Source organism: Eubalaena glacialis, chromosome 12 (assembly GCF_028564815.1).
Source record: "Eubalaena glacialis isolate mEubGla1 chromosome 12, mEubGla1.1.hap2.+ XY, whole genome shotgun sequence".
Taxonomy (NCBI): domain Eukaryota; kingdom Metazoa; phylum Chordata; class Mammalia; order Artiodactyla; family Balaenidae; genus Eubalaena; species Eubalaena glacialis.
In genome coordinates, this window is record NC_083727.1 from 18,932,413 (window position 1) to 18,950,273 (window position 17,861).

Consider the following 17,861-nt stretch of genomic DNA (forward strand, 5'->3'; position numbering starts at 1 on the left):
ATGAAGTTAAATATAGGATGTTTATTATCATCATATCCCAAACAGGAAATGTAACTTTTTATTTAGATGTAATAAGCACTCACTTGTAAAACATGATAGATTGCAAACTACTACCACATCAAACCTTTCCATTACGCCCTCCTCTGCAGTGGGACAAAGAGCACAGCTGGCAGTAGCTTTCAAAACCTCACTGATAACAGTGTTTGTTAAATACTGTTAACAGTGTTTTCTTTCACAAAAATACAGAGAAGTCAGAAGTAGTACCTGTCGCTTGTGCTCTCACCCTTTCACTAAGCTGGTTGGGAACCTCTCGCAAAAAAGACGAAATGTGCAGTCTAATTCCTTCCCAACCCCTCCCTTAATGCAGTCTAAGAGGTTTCTTGTTTTGTTGAGGTTCTTTCCTACTTTAGGTGAATCTTTGCAAATGTTCAGGACCCTATAAACTTTCAATTTCTCTAGAAATTTGCTTTTCTATCTTCTCTCTTCTGTATCTTAAATTTCCCCACTTTATTTCTCCTTGATATTGGCTTTTGTACCTGTGCAGTTCTCACCCACTGAAAAACAGATCAAAACAAAACAAAAAACAAACCAAAAAAAAAAAAAATCTTCAATCAACCCTGTTGTTCAGTCTCGGCTCTATTTTATTCCCCAGCGAACCATCTCAGGAGAGTTGTCAACTTCCACTGTCCTCGGCTCATCACCCCCCACTCGCTCACAACACTCCACTCTGCCCCCAACCAAGGTGCTAAACTTGCTCTTGCCATGGTGTCAAGCACCTTGTCACCACCCTATAGAAACCTCAGTTCTCATCATCCTGAACTGTTAGGAGAATCTGACAAAGTCGAATCAACCCTCATTTTCCCTTTCTTCAAAAACTTTCCCCCATGAGCATAATAACTTTTGTACCTCCTATTTCAGGGGTGCTATTTTTAGACTTCTCTCACATTGACATTCCCATACATACCAGAGAATCTTAATACTCTGTCCTGGATCTGACTCTCTTTGTACAAACTTTCCTGGGCACTTCCATGGGCAGAGACAGAGTAATGAGTTCCAAATCTATGTCTCCAGCCCCACTCCCCTGTGCAGTATCCCTTGGACATTTCACTGGTCTACCATGTTTAACACCTAAAAATGATTTAGGACTTCCTTGGTGGCGCAGTGGTTAAGAATCCGCCTGCTAATGCAGGGGACACGGGTTCGATCCCTGGTCCGACAAGATCCCACATGCCGCAGAGCAACTAAGCCCGCGAGCCACAACTACTGAAGCCCGTGCACTCTAGGTAATCAAGTTAAAATGAGGTCCTTATGAAAAGGGGAAATTTGGAGACAGAGAGACACAGGGAGAATGGTGTGTGAAGACGAACACGAAGACCAGGGTGATAAATTTACAAGTCAAAGAATGCCAATGACCAGAACCCCCTAGAAGCTAGCAGAAAGCATGAAGTATTTTCTCTCTCTCAGCCCTCAGTAGGAATCAATCCAGTTGGCACTTTGATCTCAGACTTCTAGCAGTCAGGATTTCTGTTGTTTAAGCCACCTACTTTGCCAGTTTGTGGGCCTTTGTTATGGCAGCTGTAGCAAACAAATACACTGACTTATTTCAGTTGCCATGATCACACATCTGGGTTATTCTGCAACTGCTACCTGGCTGGTTTTCCTGTCTCCAGTTATGTTTCCCTTCATCCATTCAACACACTGCAGTCTTCCGAGTGAGCTTTTTTTCCTTTTTTTTTCATGTTTTGTACCTTTTATGATTACATGTAATTTCATAACAATAAGGTTCTAACATTTTTTCTGTTCTTAGAAATTATATTTAGAGTACTTTTTCAATTCATACATTGCAGACATAATGTTTTAACACAAGTCTAATAATGCCATTTTTCTTAAAATCCTCCAAAGCATCTCACTGCCTCTATGGTAAAATCTGAATCTCTTCTTGCCTTGAGGCCCTTCAGGAAAGGGCCCTGCCAACCTCTGGATCTTACTGCCTGCTATAGCACCCTAGAACCCCATTTTGCAAACAAAACAAAGGACATCCTGAAAAGGTCATATTCTCTCTAATTTCTGAATTTTTACATGTGCTAGTCAAGCAGTTCTCTCCTCAACTTCCTCTCAACTCATCCTGACAGATTTAGGACCAGCTGCTATGACTAATTTAGGTATTGGGTTCAATATCACTGAGTCTAATAGTGGCCCTGCTGTGTGATACAATGGTTTCCTATCATAGTAGTTAAAATACTTTATCACAATTGTTATTTTTAGTTACTGCCACATTTCCTTCCTTCTCTCCATTTTTTTTTTTTTGGCTTTCTTCTAATAGGCAGTATGCAAATATATTACAAGAAGCAGATAGATTAAAAAGAGAATTCTTCAACCCTTTTATTGCCCTCAGTTTATGTGCTTTTGTTTAGTATTTTCTCTAAAATTTTACCTGTATATAAAATATATAAACAAATATAAACATAAGAAAATATACTTGGGATATACTGTATATATTGTTCTGTAATTTAGTTTTGTTGTTGATTATCTTTCTTTGCAAAAAATGTGAGCATGTTTGTTAAAGGGAAAAAGGTTTTAAGGAACAAATAAATATGAATTATAGAGAAAAATCAGCCAGATTACAATGACTTATTATTTGTGCCTATACTGTCAAGAAGACTTGGGTTTTACTTTTGAAAACCAATTTACCGATATGTATGGTATCTTTAAAACATTTAATCTCTTTAAAACAATAAACCTTTAGACAATAATCAGAAAAATTTTAAAATATTTACAATAAAATATGCCCATCATATCTCTATTAATACTATAGAAAAAGTAGAAAAGGAAATTTGTAACAACAGGGAATAACCAATAACCAAAAAACTTGTATATTCATATCAATAATTATTAGATAATCATGAAAAAGAGTTCACAAAATGTCTTAATGGCATTGGGAAATGTTAACACTATAATGTTAAGTAAAAAGGTCAGATTATAAAACTTTAATTATGTTATGATTTTAATAATGTTAAACTGTGACCAGAAAAAACATTCTAAGAAAATACAATAGAATACTAACAATGATTGTTTCTAGGTTGTTTGATTATGGGTGATTTTTATTTCCTTAATAATATATTTACATATTTGCCAAACTTTCTGCATTGAAAAAATATATGAAAAAGAGAAGACAAGTATTCTAACAACTCATTTAATAACAACATTTAATGAACATTTAACCATATTTAATGAAGGCCAACTACGTATCAGGCATATATCAATACATCCTGTACTGATAAGACATGGTTCCTGCCTCCAATAAGTGTTAATTCTCATGGAGGTGGATATGAAATTAACCATATAAAATTTGATATGTCACATTCTCAGAAAGAACAAAAGACTATAGAAACACGACCAGGACTAACTAGTTATATTTGGAGGTTTGGGTATAAAAGATTTGACTGTTGAAAATGATCCTTAAAAGTTATAAATTTTGCTAGGTGGAGAGATGGGGACAGGATATAACAAGACAAGAGGAAAGGCATGGGCAAGATAAAATCACATTACAAATATGTCAGGAGTTGGTCCATAGCTCCATCAAGAGAGTGCACCATGTGTTGGGAGGCTGGGCAAGAGTGTTTGTGGTTTGGATTTTATTTTACAGCCAGTGGAAAGTTGTCCAAAATTTTAAAGAAGGGAAATCACATATTTAAATGTGTGTGTTAGAAAGGTAACTACTCTGGTAGTAAAGGATGGATATGTAAATGAATAAGGTAAGAGAGACAGAGAAATAGTTAAAAATGAAGAGTGAATATAATGGAGACATGGACACAGCATTTCTATAGACAAAATATAATGAGGCCCTGAAGTAGTGGAGGACATTGAGAATAAAGAGGAGGGCACAGAGATGAGAGGTATGGGGGAATGAGAATCAAAAGGGCTGATTAATGAAAGAGAGTGGAGTCCATGATGAGGCTATTCATGGAGAATATATAAATAAGTATGAAAAGAAGGATGAGTGGCAGATAAGGAGAAACCTACACAAGAGAAGAGTTAGAGATGGAACAGAACGAGGAGACAGTAAAAAAGAGGGAAGAGTGTTATGAAGGATGTTCAATGAAAGTCAAATAACGATGAGGACTAAGAAAACATTATGTGCAACATAGGCTTGATCTTATATAACATTTATATAATCACATTACTCTCTATGTTGTTTCCAAAAGAGTATAAAAGTGAAGTTCAAAATTCACCCAGGATTTTACAGAAAATTTATTGTTTTTGATAATATTAATATTTAAAATAAAATATTTAAATTTAAAGTCAATTATTTAATACAAAAATTATTAATATTTTTATAGGAATGCATTTCCTTTCTGTCACATACCTGAATACAATTTTCTTATCATTGGGTATGTAGTAATCTCTGATTTCCTTTATGGCAAAGGTATTACATGGAGGATCTCGAGACAGGCACGGGAGTGGATGATAAGAACCAATGAGGCGCATTTTCCATCGTGAGGATGTTACATACACATCACCAGTATATGCTTCCGCCACGAATGTATATCCTTTCTACAGGAAAAAAGAATTACACAGAAGTAAGTGACATTGTCACTAGTCTCTCAAAGGTACAATAGATGATTTCACAGTATTAAAAATCTTTATTATCTTAATATACATAAAGATCCTAAAATCAATTGATAATAAACAAATCACTAGCATGTTTTGAAATCCCTCTTTAAAATTGCTATGTTTTTGGAGAAAATGGAAAACTCTAACACTTTTGTTTGTATGGTTCCCTAGCTATAAAAAAAAAGTGCTTAACTGTGGTAGACGATTACTACATTTCCTGCTAATTCTCCTAATGCTTCCTAAGGCAGATTTTTATCATTATATCATCCTGGATTAGTCCAATAGCTTCCTACTTGATTTCCCTGTCTTCTCAGTATCATCTTTCTAAACATGAGATGAAAAAGGCAGAAGAGTTTATGGAAATGTAGTGCCCTTGGGATGACCATTGGCAGGTAAAGCTATCAAATTAGCAGCAGATCTGGTTCCATGGAACCCAGATGTGAGCCTGGAGATGAGCTCTTTAGGTTGGAGAAAAGAAGCATTTAAGGAACCTGGGAAAGTGCTAACAGACAAAAGTTCAAAGTAATTCTGAGTTTATAATTCCATACATTTCTAACAAGACAGAAGAATATAGATTTGTATTCCAGTTGCTCTCTGATGCAGAGGAAGCTCTCCAATGTGTCTAGATTTTCAGAAACAAAAATTAGAAATACACAAGACAGAATGAATTCATAACATTGCAAAAAACACCTAGGAATGTTAACCAAAATTCCAAAACCTGTAATAAGATCAGAATTGCAACACCCATAAGGACCTTTGACATTACGTTTGGGGCAAGAAGAAAAGGAAGATAGATCATGTATGCTAAAGTGTTTTTATCAGCAAAGTACAGATTTATTGCTGTTTTTGTTATTATTTGAGCTTGTGGTACTAATCTATTAAAGAAGCAAAACAAAATTACATGACTCTGATTTTGTGTTTGTCTAGACTCAGAGAACAATTTTGAGAGGAATAAAAGTTTATAAAATGGTAGGATAGATATTGGTAAGTGAAAGTCTAAAGCTAAACCAGTGATAGGATTTTAAGAGAGGACCTGGTGACTCTAAAACGACCTCAAGACTCTGTAATAGAAGAGTAACATAATAGAGTACTGAGTACTGAGAAACCTCATATATAAGTATTTCAAATCACAGGTTATGGTCTTTGAAAAATCATGAAAAAATATATGTCAAACAATTCTAAAGGATTAACTGTGTAACAAGGTTTTGTTTGTTTTGTTTTGTTTTTTTTTAACCTTAGACACTAGTTCTGTGGACATACGTTAGAAAAAGTTGACCTAAAATAGGCTACATATGTGTCAAATGCCTGGCAAATGCCAAAATGCGAATGCAATCATGGGCTACAAAACAATGGAGTAACGATCCTCCTTCAGATGGGTTGGAATTCCCTTTAGAGGCTGCATTTAGTTCTGGGAACTACATTTTAGAGGAGACTTAGATAATTTGGAGAAATGTTCAAAGATCAAGAATTGTGACGAAAGGAAAACTATACCACAAAAAGGATGACTGAAGCTATTCTTGTATTCATACAGCTCTATATTCTCCTCCTCATTCTATTTTATTCTAAAAACACCCACAGTGAGAGGTTAGAAGACAGGAGGTATTTGACAGAGGGAATGGCTATGCTTGTTGCAATCCTAAATTTACAGTTTAGAAATAGTAGTTAAATGGAGATGATAGAGTGTTCTTCTGCATATTGACTCAAAATGCATCATTTAAAGCTACCCCCCAAATTCAAGTTTAGTCTAGAAAGGGAGGTCTTCACTGGGGTTACTAAACAAAAACCAAACCAAACCCAAAGTATGCTAGATATAAACAAGAATCAGATTCTTATGTGGTTCAACTAAATATCCTTAAAGATCCCTACAAAAATTAAGTATCAATGGCTAATATGATTAATATTAGCATACTTATCTAGTGAAGTAAAGAGCTCATCTCTAGAATTTAATGACATCTATGATCTTGATAGAGTCTCCCTTTGAATGAAATCATCTTTTTCATGTGGATCTTTGGGACTTTTGATTTCCAATCACAAATGAAATAAATTTTTATATTCAAAAGGAAATCTAAGCCGAACTTGACAAACAGACATTAAAAAAATAACCCATCAATTGTTACTGGTGTGAAGACAAGTTTGTTAACAAAGAACTAGTTATCTCTTATAGTGTTTGGTTTAACCCAAGATATTCTGCTGGAGAGAGGCAAGGTTTATCAATAAATTTCCCAAGCTATAATTTTTAATAAATTGCTATTTACTAGGACATAAGGGAGAATAAATATAGTGCAAAAGGGAGTTGTATGGAGGGTCAAATTATATTAGCGTCAAATAAATTCAGTTTTTAAGTACCTGTTTGATGTACAGAAATTGTCTTTTATTGGCAAATTCTTCTATTTTTAATTGAAATATAAATACTCTTTCAAAGCAATTAGAAAAATAATGTATTGGTGCACAGACTTTGAGTTTGTAAAAATTACATTTAAGTATATAACTCCAAATATACATAACTGCACACAAAAATATTGTCTATCAGATTTTCTAATAAAATGTAAATGTGAAGTAAATGTGCAAAATTTAATACAAACTAAAAATGATATAAGTCCAATTTACAATTTGATAATATCTTCAAATTTAGTAAAATCAGACTACATTATTGAGAAAATTTGTATTTCATGAAAAATAGAAAAAAATGATAAGCTTTTAATAAAACATGAGTTTTTAAATTATAATGAAATAGTATAAAAACTCATTAGTAAAATATAGTTTTAACAATAGTTATACACAGCCACACACCTCTATATATAGATATAAATGGATTAAATGATTTCATCAAAAATTTAATTGCCCTGATTTTTAAAGTTTCCTAAATTCCTAAAATCTCGAAAATAGTTTAACAGTGAACAAGTAGAATTTGAAATTAAAAACAAATTACATTAGCATCCACAAAGCTGAAATACTTAGATATAAATCTAACAAAATATGTACAAAATGTGTATGAACAAAATTATAAAACTCTGATGAACAAAGTCAAAGGAGAATTAAAAAAATGAAGAGATATTCTATGTTCATGGATAGGAAGAATCAACATTGTGAATATTTCAGTTATTTCCAACTTGATCTATACATTTAATGCAATCTCAATCAAAATCTCAGCATGCTATTTTATGTATACCAACAAACTGGTTGTAAGGTTTATATGGAGAAGACCAAGAATAACCAACACAATACTGAAAGAGAAAAACAAAGTTGGAGAACTGAAACTAATCGACTTTAAGACTTGCTATAAAGCTGCCATCATCAAGACAGTGTCATTTTGACAAAGTAACAGACATACAGATCAATGGACTAGAATAGACCCAGAAATAGACCCACATAAATATAGTGAATGGATCTTTGACAAAAGAGCAAAGGCAATACAATGGATCAAAAACAGTCTTTTCAACAAATGGTGCTGGAAAAACTGGACACCCAAAGCAAAAAAGAGAATCTAGACACAGACCCTCACCCTTCACAAAAATTAACTCCAAATGGATTACAGGCCAAAATGTAAAATACAAAACTATAAAACTCTTAGAGGGTAACATAAGAGAAAGCCTAGGAATCTCTTGGGTGTGGCAATGACTTTCCAGATCCAACAAAAAAGGCATGATCCATGAAACTGGATCCATGAATTTTAATGAAGCTGGACTTTATTAAAATTAAAAACTTTTGCTCTGTTAAAGAACATGTCAAGAAAATGAGAAGACAAGCCATAGACTGGGAAAAAATATTTGCAAAAGACACATATGATAAAGGACTGTTTCCAAAATGTACAAAAACTTTTAAAACTCAATAATAAAACTAACAACCTGATTTAAACATTGGCCAAATATTTTAACAGACAACTCATCAAAGAAGAAATATAGATGGCAAATAAGCATATGCAAAGATGCTCCACATCATATGACATCAGAGAAACTAAAACAACAATGAAATAACACTACACAGGTATTAAAATGGCCAAAATCCAGAACACTGACAACACAAGATGCTGAGGAGGATCTGGAGCAACAGGAGCTCTCATTTATTGCTGGCAGGAATGAAAAATGTTACAGACATTTTGGAGGCCAGTTTGGTGGTTTCTTACAAAACTAAACAGTTTGGGGGTTTCTCACTATATGATCCAGAAATTATGCTTCTTGTTATTTACCCAAAGGAGTTAAAAACTTATGTCCATACAAAAACATGCACACTTTGTTCATGATTGCCAAAACTTGGAAGCAACCAAGATGTTCTACAGTAGGTGAATGGATAAACTGTGGTATATCCAGACATGAAATATTATTCAGCGTTAAAAATAAATGAGCTATTAGCCATGAAAAGACATGAAGAAAGCTTAAATGCAAGTTTTAAAGTGAAAGAAGCCAATCTGAAAAGTTTTCTTATGTACTATATGATTCCAACTTTATGACATTTTGGAAAAGACAAAACTATGGAGATAGTAAGAGGATCAGTGGTTGTCAGGGCTTGGGGTGGGTGGATAAATAAGTGGAACACAGAGGATTATTAGGGCAGTAAAAATACTCTGCATGATCTCATAATAATGGATGCATGTCATTTTACATTTGTCTAAACCCATAGAAGGTACAACACAAACAGCGAACCATAATGTAAACTATGGACTTTGTGTGATTATGATGTGTCAATGTAAAATGAGCAACTGTAACAAATGCACCACTCTGGTAGGGAATGTTGATAATGAGGAAGGCTGTGCATGTGGGGGAGAAGAGAGTATAAGGGCTATCTCTGTACTTTCCTCTCAATTTTGCTGTGACTCTAAAAAATAAAGTCTTATTTTAAAAAAATTCTTAAAATAACTCAAAAGAACTATCGGGTTCTTTTAAGGAGTGATATTCTATATCTTTTATTCCTATAAACCAGTATTCATCAGGTAGATGTGTCTAAATTTATACAAAATAATGCATAGAACCATAAAAGTCAATCACAACCACAGCTCGAAGAGAAAAATAAAGAGGTTCAAAGCCATACAACTAAAGAATGGAACATCAGAGCTACAGGAGATCTCCTGATTTACAGTGCAGGTATACACTATCTTTTATCGTGCTTCCCTCTTAGAAGAAATGACTGGAAACACAAAAATGAGGTTCAGGTAAATAGAGAGGCAACATGATTTGCGTGGACATCAGCCATCAGGGTCTGTATTCAGCAGGAGTAATGTGCCAAGAGCGTCTATTCTCGAAGGAATCTGGGTAGCCCTGGAAAAGACTGGGGCTGGTGGGGTGGTGAGTGGCTGTGTAATCACAATCTTCTGATATGTTTAGGAATAGAATAAAAAACCCACTGGGACACTGAGAAAACCTGCTGCTTTGGTTTGGTTTAGGGATGGACTAAATGTGCTCTTTACCTCCATTTTCATTTTAAGGGTTTGTATGATTTTATGATTTTAATAATGAGAATTTCTAACTTTTCCTTTTGTCATATTTTCTTTGGAGAAAAGATAAGAAGGAGGGCTAAAAGGTGAATGTTCTAGCACTCGCATTAATTACCTTTTGCTGTCAAATACATGGGACTTCTATGGAGAAACACCAGGACCCTATTCCTCTGTTATGTAGATTGAAAACACATCTGTTCTACCTTCTGTTAGAACCTCTCATGGTGCTGACTTCTCACTGCTATTCTATCATATGAGGAGAATAAATTTTACACCTACCTTATTCTTAGTATAAAGATAAGGCACCACTTTTTGGAATACCTTTGGCACTTGTTCCATTGTGTCATTATTAACAACGTGGAGCACACAGACTGGAAGCGAAGTATATACTTTGGGAACCAAAGTCATATCTTGAGGAACCAAAAATGTTTCTCTGTAATTACAAAAGCATGAACTTTCCCTTGACATGAATCATAAAGAAAGTTTGAAATTAGGTTTGATGCTAAGAAATAAAAACATAAGTTTAAAGTTGCAAATAACTTAAAAGCATACATACTGTTTTCCTTTAAAATTCTTATTGATACACGATTTTGTCATGCAAATGTAAACCTTTTAAGAAATCCCATTTATAAGTAGTTTGTGACTCTTACCTAATAGGCTATTGCTTCGAAATTAATAAATTTATTTATATACGGAAAGCATATCAATTTATTATATTATGTTTACCATACTCATAAAAAGATCTAACAATTAACACTTCATAGTCTTCATATTTTGTTTAAAGAAACATGAATAAAAATTTCTATAATATCTCATTTATGCATAGCAGATATAGAAGAAATTTTAACTAACTTCTGAAAGCAACTTAAACGTTCATATTAATACTTTTACTACTATCATAAAGAAAGCTCTGTATATATGAATATTTCATGCCACTTAAGAGTGCTATTACTTGCCAATATGATAGCCTCACCTGAATACTATGAACCAAGTATTTGGTGGCTGGTCTGCATAAGTCACAGTGTAGTCAGCAAAAGCAATCTTAGTTTCTTCATCTTGATAGCATGGATAAGATTCCATAGACTTGCACTTACTTTTAAACATTAGTCTAAAAATTTAAAAATAATTTAAGTACCAATGGCAAAACAACTTTTAAAATAAATTCTATTTACAGAAAAGAAATAGGCAAAAAAAAACAGCATAAAATATTGTAGTACACTGTTGGCTAGATTGAGTCCTTCATCAAATGGGGGCTCGTGGTGCACGGCACCAAAGCAGGAGAGCCCATTCCAGATTAACCATGATGTCTATCAAAGGTGCCCAAAGTTATTTGAAGTTCTTAGTCAAGAGAGAACCTAATTCATGATCTAAGGAGTAACTGAAATTTATAGATGGGAAATCAGCACTAAAGTTCAACCTATAAGGGTGATGAAACTAGAAGCAGACAAACTAGCAATAAAACTGGGTGGGAGCCACTGAAGGTCTGGGGTTGACTGGAGACTCAATACTAGAATGGAGTTTAAAGTGAGAAATGGATTTGGAAGAAAAGACTAAAAAAACCCCTAAAAACAGAGGCCACAAACAAGGGGAGAGTGCCAGAGTTTTCCTTCTACATGATTTCTGGTGCAACTGAGGTTTCTCCATGTTTGACCCCTGGAAGCCTGTGGCATATTCCAGAACACGATGGAAGTGATGAGAGAGATCCTCCGGGTCCTGTACCTCCCACTCTGCCAGGAATCGGACCCAGCCTCAGTAGCACCAGGAATCTCAGGTCTTTTATACAATGTCTTGGGTATTAGCTGGGACAGAAGCTATAATGGCCATAGGAATGGTTCTCTGTTAGAGGTCTAGACAGAGCTAGAGGTGGTCTTGGCTTCCAGAAGGTGGATGGCTCAACTGTACTGTCACGGGGAAGCAGAGCCATAGAGATCCTCACAGAGGATAGGATTCACCTGCTTCATTTGATCACTGGTCTTTGGTGGTGGGAGGAAAATGACAGGTTTATATTCGGAAGGATTTTAAAAAGCTTTTCAAAATAATGACAAGAACAAAGACCAGGGCGATTATATATTCTGGTTCTTCTGGGGCAGTCCTGGTTTAGGCTCATATCCCTGGCATAATTATTAATAGTGCTCCCTCGTTCCCTGTCAAAGTGTCCCAGTTTGGTTGATAAATAACCTGATCACCCTCACTAGGAAGTATGACGTGATGGTCTGTCAATGCAGAGTACCCCTGTCAATCATATGGGGGCTGGCTGAGTCTAAATGCAGGAGCTGGCTGAGCCAGTACAGGAACTAAGCAGGCCACATAGGGAACTGAGTGCAATGGGTCCCACCACGATTCTAAGAGAAGGGTGCAATTTAAAGGCTTTCCAGACTGTCACTGTTTCCATCACACATTCTACTATTTTTCATATACCTCAGGAAATTCTAATGAGTATAGGACCATCAAAATCCTGATGTACCATGTGGAATATCTTAAATGACCCATAGAGAGATATCCCTGACATAATCAAAAGATTTAGTTTTAACTTTGCATCCTAGGACAGAGAGAAAGTTATATTGGAAAACTGAGCCTTGCCCAAAGTCAACTTGGTGAAGTTGTGCCCCTACAGGTCTGAGAATGCAAGGCTAGGCTCAAGGACCTCACAGTTACTCATGTACTACTACTAATAATAGCAATATTTATAATAGCTAATGTTGTGTAATGGCTCAATCTGTAGCATTGTGCTAAATAATTTTCCAGGATTACCTTAATTTATCTTTACAGCTTTATAAAGGAATAATACTATGAAGTAGATATTATCCTTATATTACAGATGAAAAAAACTTAATTTTATGTTCAGAGAGGATAAGAAACTTACCCCAGGACACACATCTGATAATTAGTAGAAGTGGGGTTAGCATTAGGTCTTATACTAAAAGATGTGCTTTTGACCATGTAATTAATGCCTGCTAGGATGAGGAGGTAGCTTTGGATGCTCCTGACATTTAAGTTTAAAGATGGGTGAGACTTGTGAGTTTCATCCGTTCAATAGATTGGGGTGTACAACTCAAACTATTCAAAGAGCATGGCCAATATCTGCATTGGATATTCGCTGAGTTTCTTTCTGGGAAATGCTCTTGGCTATGGTAGAAGGAACACATGGAGAGGAACGCCAGCTCCCTGAAGGAGTTATGCCTGTGTTTCAAATACACCTCCATAGTGAACTGACCTGAGTCCCTAATAGGGCAACACATGATTTTAGCACTCCATTTACATGAAAATTAGGTGTAATTTCTGGGCCAGAAATCTTCCTCACAATGTTGAAGCAGCTGGGAGAAGGAGGTTCTTCGTGCTCTCTGACCCCCCTAACAATTGGGGTCTTAGGCAGAAGAGCACCTGTTCTAGAAAACAGGGCTTCTGGAGCAAAAGTTTAATCAAGCTGAATTATCAGGTGATAGCAGTATCCACAGGTCAGGACTTGGGTGGGGTGAGTGAGGTACTCACTCTCAGGGTTGGGAAAATACAAATTTGGATTTTTTCCAAATTTAAAATTTTGACATTTGGCTCATCATGAAATTTTTTCATTAACTTTAGGTTATTTTAAATTTTTATATGTTTACATGCATAATTTTCTATTTGTCTCTTGCTTATAAATATAAGTCCAATCATTATTTCATTTTGACCTTGTATCCAGAAACTTTTCTTTAATTTTCTCATTAATTCTAATAAATTCTTGTAGATTTTTCAGCATTTTCTACATATATAACCATGTTGCCTGTAAACAGTGGTTTTATTTCTTCCCTTCAAATTCTAGTGACTTTTATTTTGCTTTATTGCCTTTTTGCCCTTCACAAAATTCCAGGATTATCTTGAATAGAAGTGTTTGGTCAGGCGTCTTTGTCTCATTCTCAAACTCAAGGAAAAGCTTTCAAAATTTCACCACTAATCATGTTTGTAGTAATTGCTTAAAAATAGTAGATACCATAACATATTAAGGAAAGTCTTCTCTAATCCTAGTTTGCTAAAAAAATTTTAAATTTTGAATTTGTGTTAAAATTTTTCAAATGTTTTTTTCTGAACCTATCCAGAGAACCGAGTGATTTGTTCCTTTTCCCTGTTAATGTGCCGAATTGATGAATCTCCTAATGTTAAACCACTATTATATGTCTTAGATTGGGAGAGCCACTTGGTTATAAGGTATTATTCTTTTTATACAATTCTGATTTTTATTTGCTAATATTTTATTACATTTTTTCATCTAATTTCACGAGGGCGATTGGTTTGCAATTTCACTTTTTTTTACTGTCCTTGTTGAGTCTTTTAAATCAAGGTTATGAGTTGGTAAATGTCTCCTCTTTTTTTCTGTTTTCTGGAATATGTATAAGATTAATCTTACTTCTTAAATTCACTTGTTGACCCATTAGCATCGCTGGCGAATGTATTATGCATCCTTGCCCTCCCAGTGTTTCATCTAGATTATTACTTTTACCATTTCTGCAATAATGCTAGAACCTTAGAACTCTTTAAAGCTTATTACTCAACTTCTGCATTTTGCATTGCTAAGGTTAAGAATTTACTCCTACATATGGCTCTTAGTGTGATTGTCCTTTGAAAATAGTGTGTCTTATTTCTCTGGTTACTTGGAAGGTTTTTCTTTTGGCCTTTGGTTTTCAGCAATTTGACCACGATGAGTCTGGGTATGGTTCTCTTTGTGTCCTTCCTGCATGGAGTCTGCAGGCAGAGTCTCTTGAAAATATGGGTTGATGTATTTTATCAGTTTTGGAAATTTATCAGCTATTATCTTTTTACATTCTGGGACTATAATGATACAAATATTAGACTTTCTAAGCATGTTCCCCATGTCCCTTAGCTCTTTCCTTATTTTCCACTATTTTTCTATTGACCTATCTGCCGTTTCACTAATCTCTTCCTCTATTCTTCCTGATCTTCTGTTAACTAATTAAAGAGTTTTAAATTTCAGTTGTTAAAAATCTTATTTATGTAATTTCCATTTAACTGTGTTTTATTAATCTAGGCTTTTAATTTATTTTCTCTTTCTTTAACCTTTATTTTCTTGGGCATTTCCATAATAGTTACCTTTAGAGATTTGGTCTGCTAGCTCCTACATCACCAAATGGTCTGCTTCTTTTATTTATATATATATATATGATTTTCTCTTAGTTTTTTCAGATTATCCTGCTTTGAACATGGTTTGTGGTTAAAACGCAGTTTTCCTAAGGCTCAATCTACTTCACACTTGTCCCTGTTTCTAGAATTTTGTCCTCCAGGGATTTCAACTGACAACTTTCATTGTTTACTGGAGTCCTCTCCCCTAGCAGGTCCTAAACTCTAACTTTTATCTCTTTAGCACCAAAAGACTTCAAAAAAACTCTGTTTTGCTTCTCAGAGGTTTTATGCTTAGGGTATTAGATAAGTGCAATGAAGACAAACAAAAAGTAGGAAGTGTGGAAGTTCAGAAGCAATGGTATGTTTCTAGCTGCGGTGATTAGGAAAAACTCAACAAATATAGTAGCATTTGAACTGGAACTTATAGTAAGATCATTACACTGCTTTACCTTAAGAAAGGTACATCATTAGGTTACAGTAAGAAACAATAAGAAAGGTTACAATAAGAAACATCATTACACTGCTTTACCTTAAGAGAGAAATCGCATACTGTTCTATATTCTGTTCCAGTACAGCCCAAACTTTTTGAAGAGTATCTGCAACACTGGTATTTTCCTTTGTGCCTAAAAATAACAATAAAAAATAGCAATATCAAGGCTGTAAGGTGCCTGAAAAATTATTTTGTTCTAAGCCCTCCTTTTACAGGTGAGGGAGTTGAAACTCACCAGTAAGGTAATATCCAAAGTCTGAAGCTTTACTAGCAATAAACCATGTTTAAAATATAAAGCTATGAACCTCTAGTCAAGAGCTCTGCTCACAATTTTATGCTGTTTCCATTCATCTTTAGTTTAAAAATTATAAAATGCTCTTTGATCTAATTGAAGATACTCATCAAAGCATTTACAATGAGAGATCATTTATCACACCAAAAAAAATCCTTATGAAAGCTCTTGTGTCAGAAAAAATAATCCATCCAATTTTTCTAAAAAACAATGGCTAATAGGATCTCACTGAAGCTTAATCTAAAGCATAATCCACAAATGGCTTAAGAGGTGATTTGGCAAGAAAAATGCAAATCCATAATAAGTGCCTCAAATTTAACATGTCAGAAACTGACTTTTTTTCTAATTATCCTAATTTCTTCACAGTACTTACTCATATCTGAAATCAGTATCTTAATATATTTACTTTCTGCTGTGTGCCTGTGACCATTACAACACAAGATTCATCAGAGCAGAAACCTTGTCAGTTTTACTAATTTCTTTCTATAAGGCCAGAATCTAGAACAGTTCTGTACACACAAGAATTATTCAATAAATATGTGTTGAGTGAAAGAATGCAAATGCTATTAAAATATTATTAAGCTCCTCATTTTTGGCTTTATAAAGAGAAAAAAATCATTGTATGAATATAATTTTTACAGCATATATGGACAACATGTGTATTTTACCACATACTTAATTTGATGAATTTATAATTAATTTTTTTTCTGATAGAAAAAAATATAAAAATCAAGCAACAGGGCTTCCCTGGCGGCGCAGTGGTTGAGAGTCTGCCTGCCAATGCAGGGGACGCGGGTTCGAGCCCTGGTCTGGGAGGATCCCACATGCCGCGGAGCAACTGGGCCCGTGAGCCACAATTACTGAGCCTGCGCGTCTGGAGCCTGTGCTCCGCAACGCGAGAGGCCGCGATAGTGAGAGGCCCGCGCACCGCGATGAAGAGTGGCCCCCGCTCGCCGCAACTAGAGAGAGCCCTCGCACAGAAACGAAGACCCAACACAGCCAAAAAATAAATAAATAAATTTTAAAAAAAAGATGAAATGCAAGATGCAAGAAAATTATTTAAAAAAAAAAAAATCAAGCAACAGCAATATTTTTCTACCGCAAAACTATGCAATATAGTTTGTTTCTTTTTACACTTGTGTATCTATAGTTTTTACTGCTTAGATGAACATTTTGATATTTCTCATTAAATGTTTCAGAGATATTTTTACAACAAAATGTTTCAAAATACTCAAAGAATTCTATTGGAGGCAAGGCTTTTTCTCTAAAAGCGTTAACAAAAATTGCAGAATGAAAATAATTGAATATAATTTTTTTGCCTCTGCAGTGTATTATTTTGAGCTGTTAAAATAGACCTCACGAAATAGTTTACTTCGTATGCATAAATATATTTGATTTAATAAATATAATAATATGCTTTAAAAGCATTTTATGCCTTCTAAATGTATGTCACCACAGGCATATATGGAAGCTTCTTCATTAAATTCATTCATTCATTCACTCATTCATTCATTTGCTTCTTTGAAAAATGGTCTAGAAATGTAAAAACTGTCTATGACTTAGCTGAAACTGACTGCTAAAGCATTCTGCTAGGCACAGGGGATGGATGGAGAAAAAGGCCAGTTTCCTCTTTTTTAAAGAATGCATAATAGATTGGGAAAATACAGCTGATCATTCATTCATTCATTCATTCATTCTTTCAGCCAGTATTTGTTGTGTGCTCAGTCTGTGCCAGGCACTGCACTATATTCCAGGAACAAAAAAGCATGAGTGTACTGACATGCATCCTGAACTCAAGGAAATTCAATATTGATAGAATTAAAAAGAATTAGCTGAGCCGTAAAGTAGAATGACTCTAAAATGCTTTTTGTTAGCACGTAAACAAATATTCATCCTTATTTATGCAAGTTCATTTTATAAATGAT

The 17,861-nt window shown here is 34.7% G+C and overlaps 1 protein-coding gene across 1 annotated transcript in view; it reads right to left on the bottom strand.

Moving 5' to 3' along the window:
* ADGB (androglobin) overlaps positions 1-17,861 on the bottom strand; it is a 166,218-nt gene that overhangs the window by 33,923 nt on the left and 114,434 nt on the right. Inside the window, exons 24-27 of the mRNA XM_061206749.1 lie at positions 15,684-15,777; positions 11,016-11,150; positions 10,322-10,475; positions 4,367-4,554 (exon numbers count right to left, since the gene is read on the bottom strand). Of these exons, the coding sequence (XP_061062732.1) occupies positions 4,367-4,554; positions 10,322-10,475; positions 11,016-11,150; positions 15,684-15,777 (571 nt within the window). The remainder of the gene's footprint in view (positions 1-4,366; positions 4,555-10,321; positions 10,476-11,015; positions 11,151-15,683; positions 15,778-17,861) is intronic.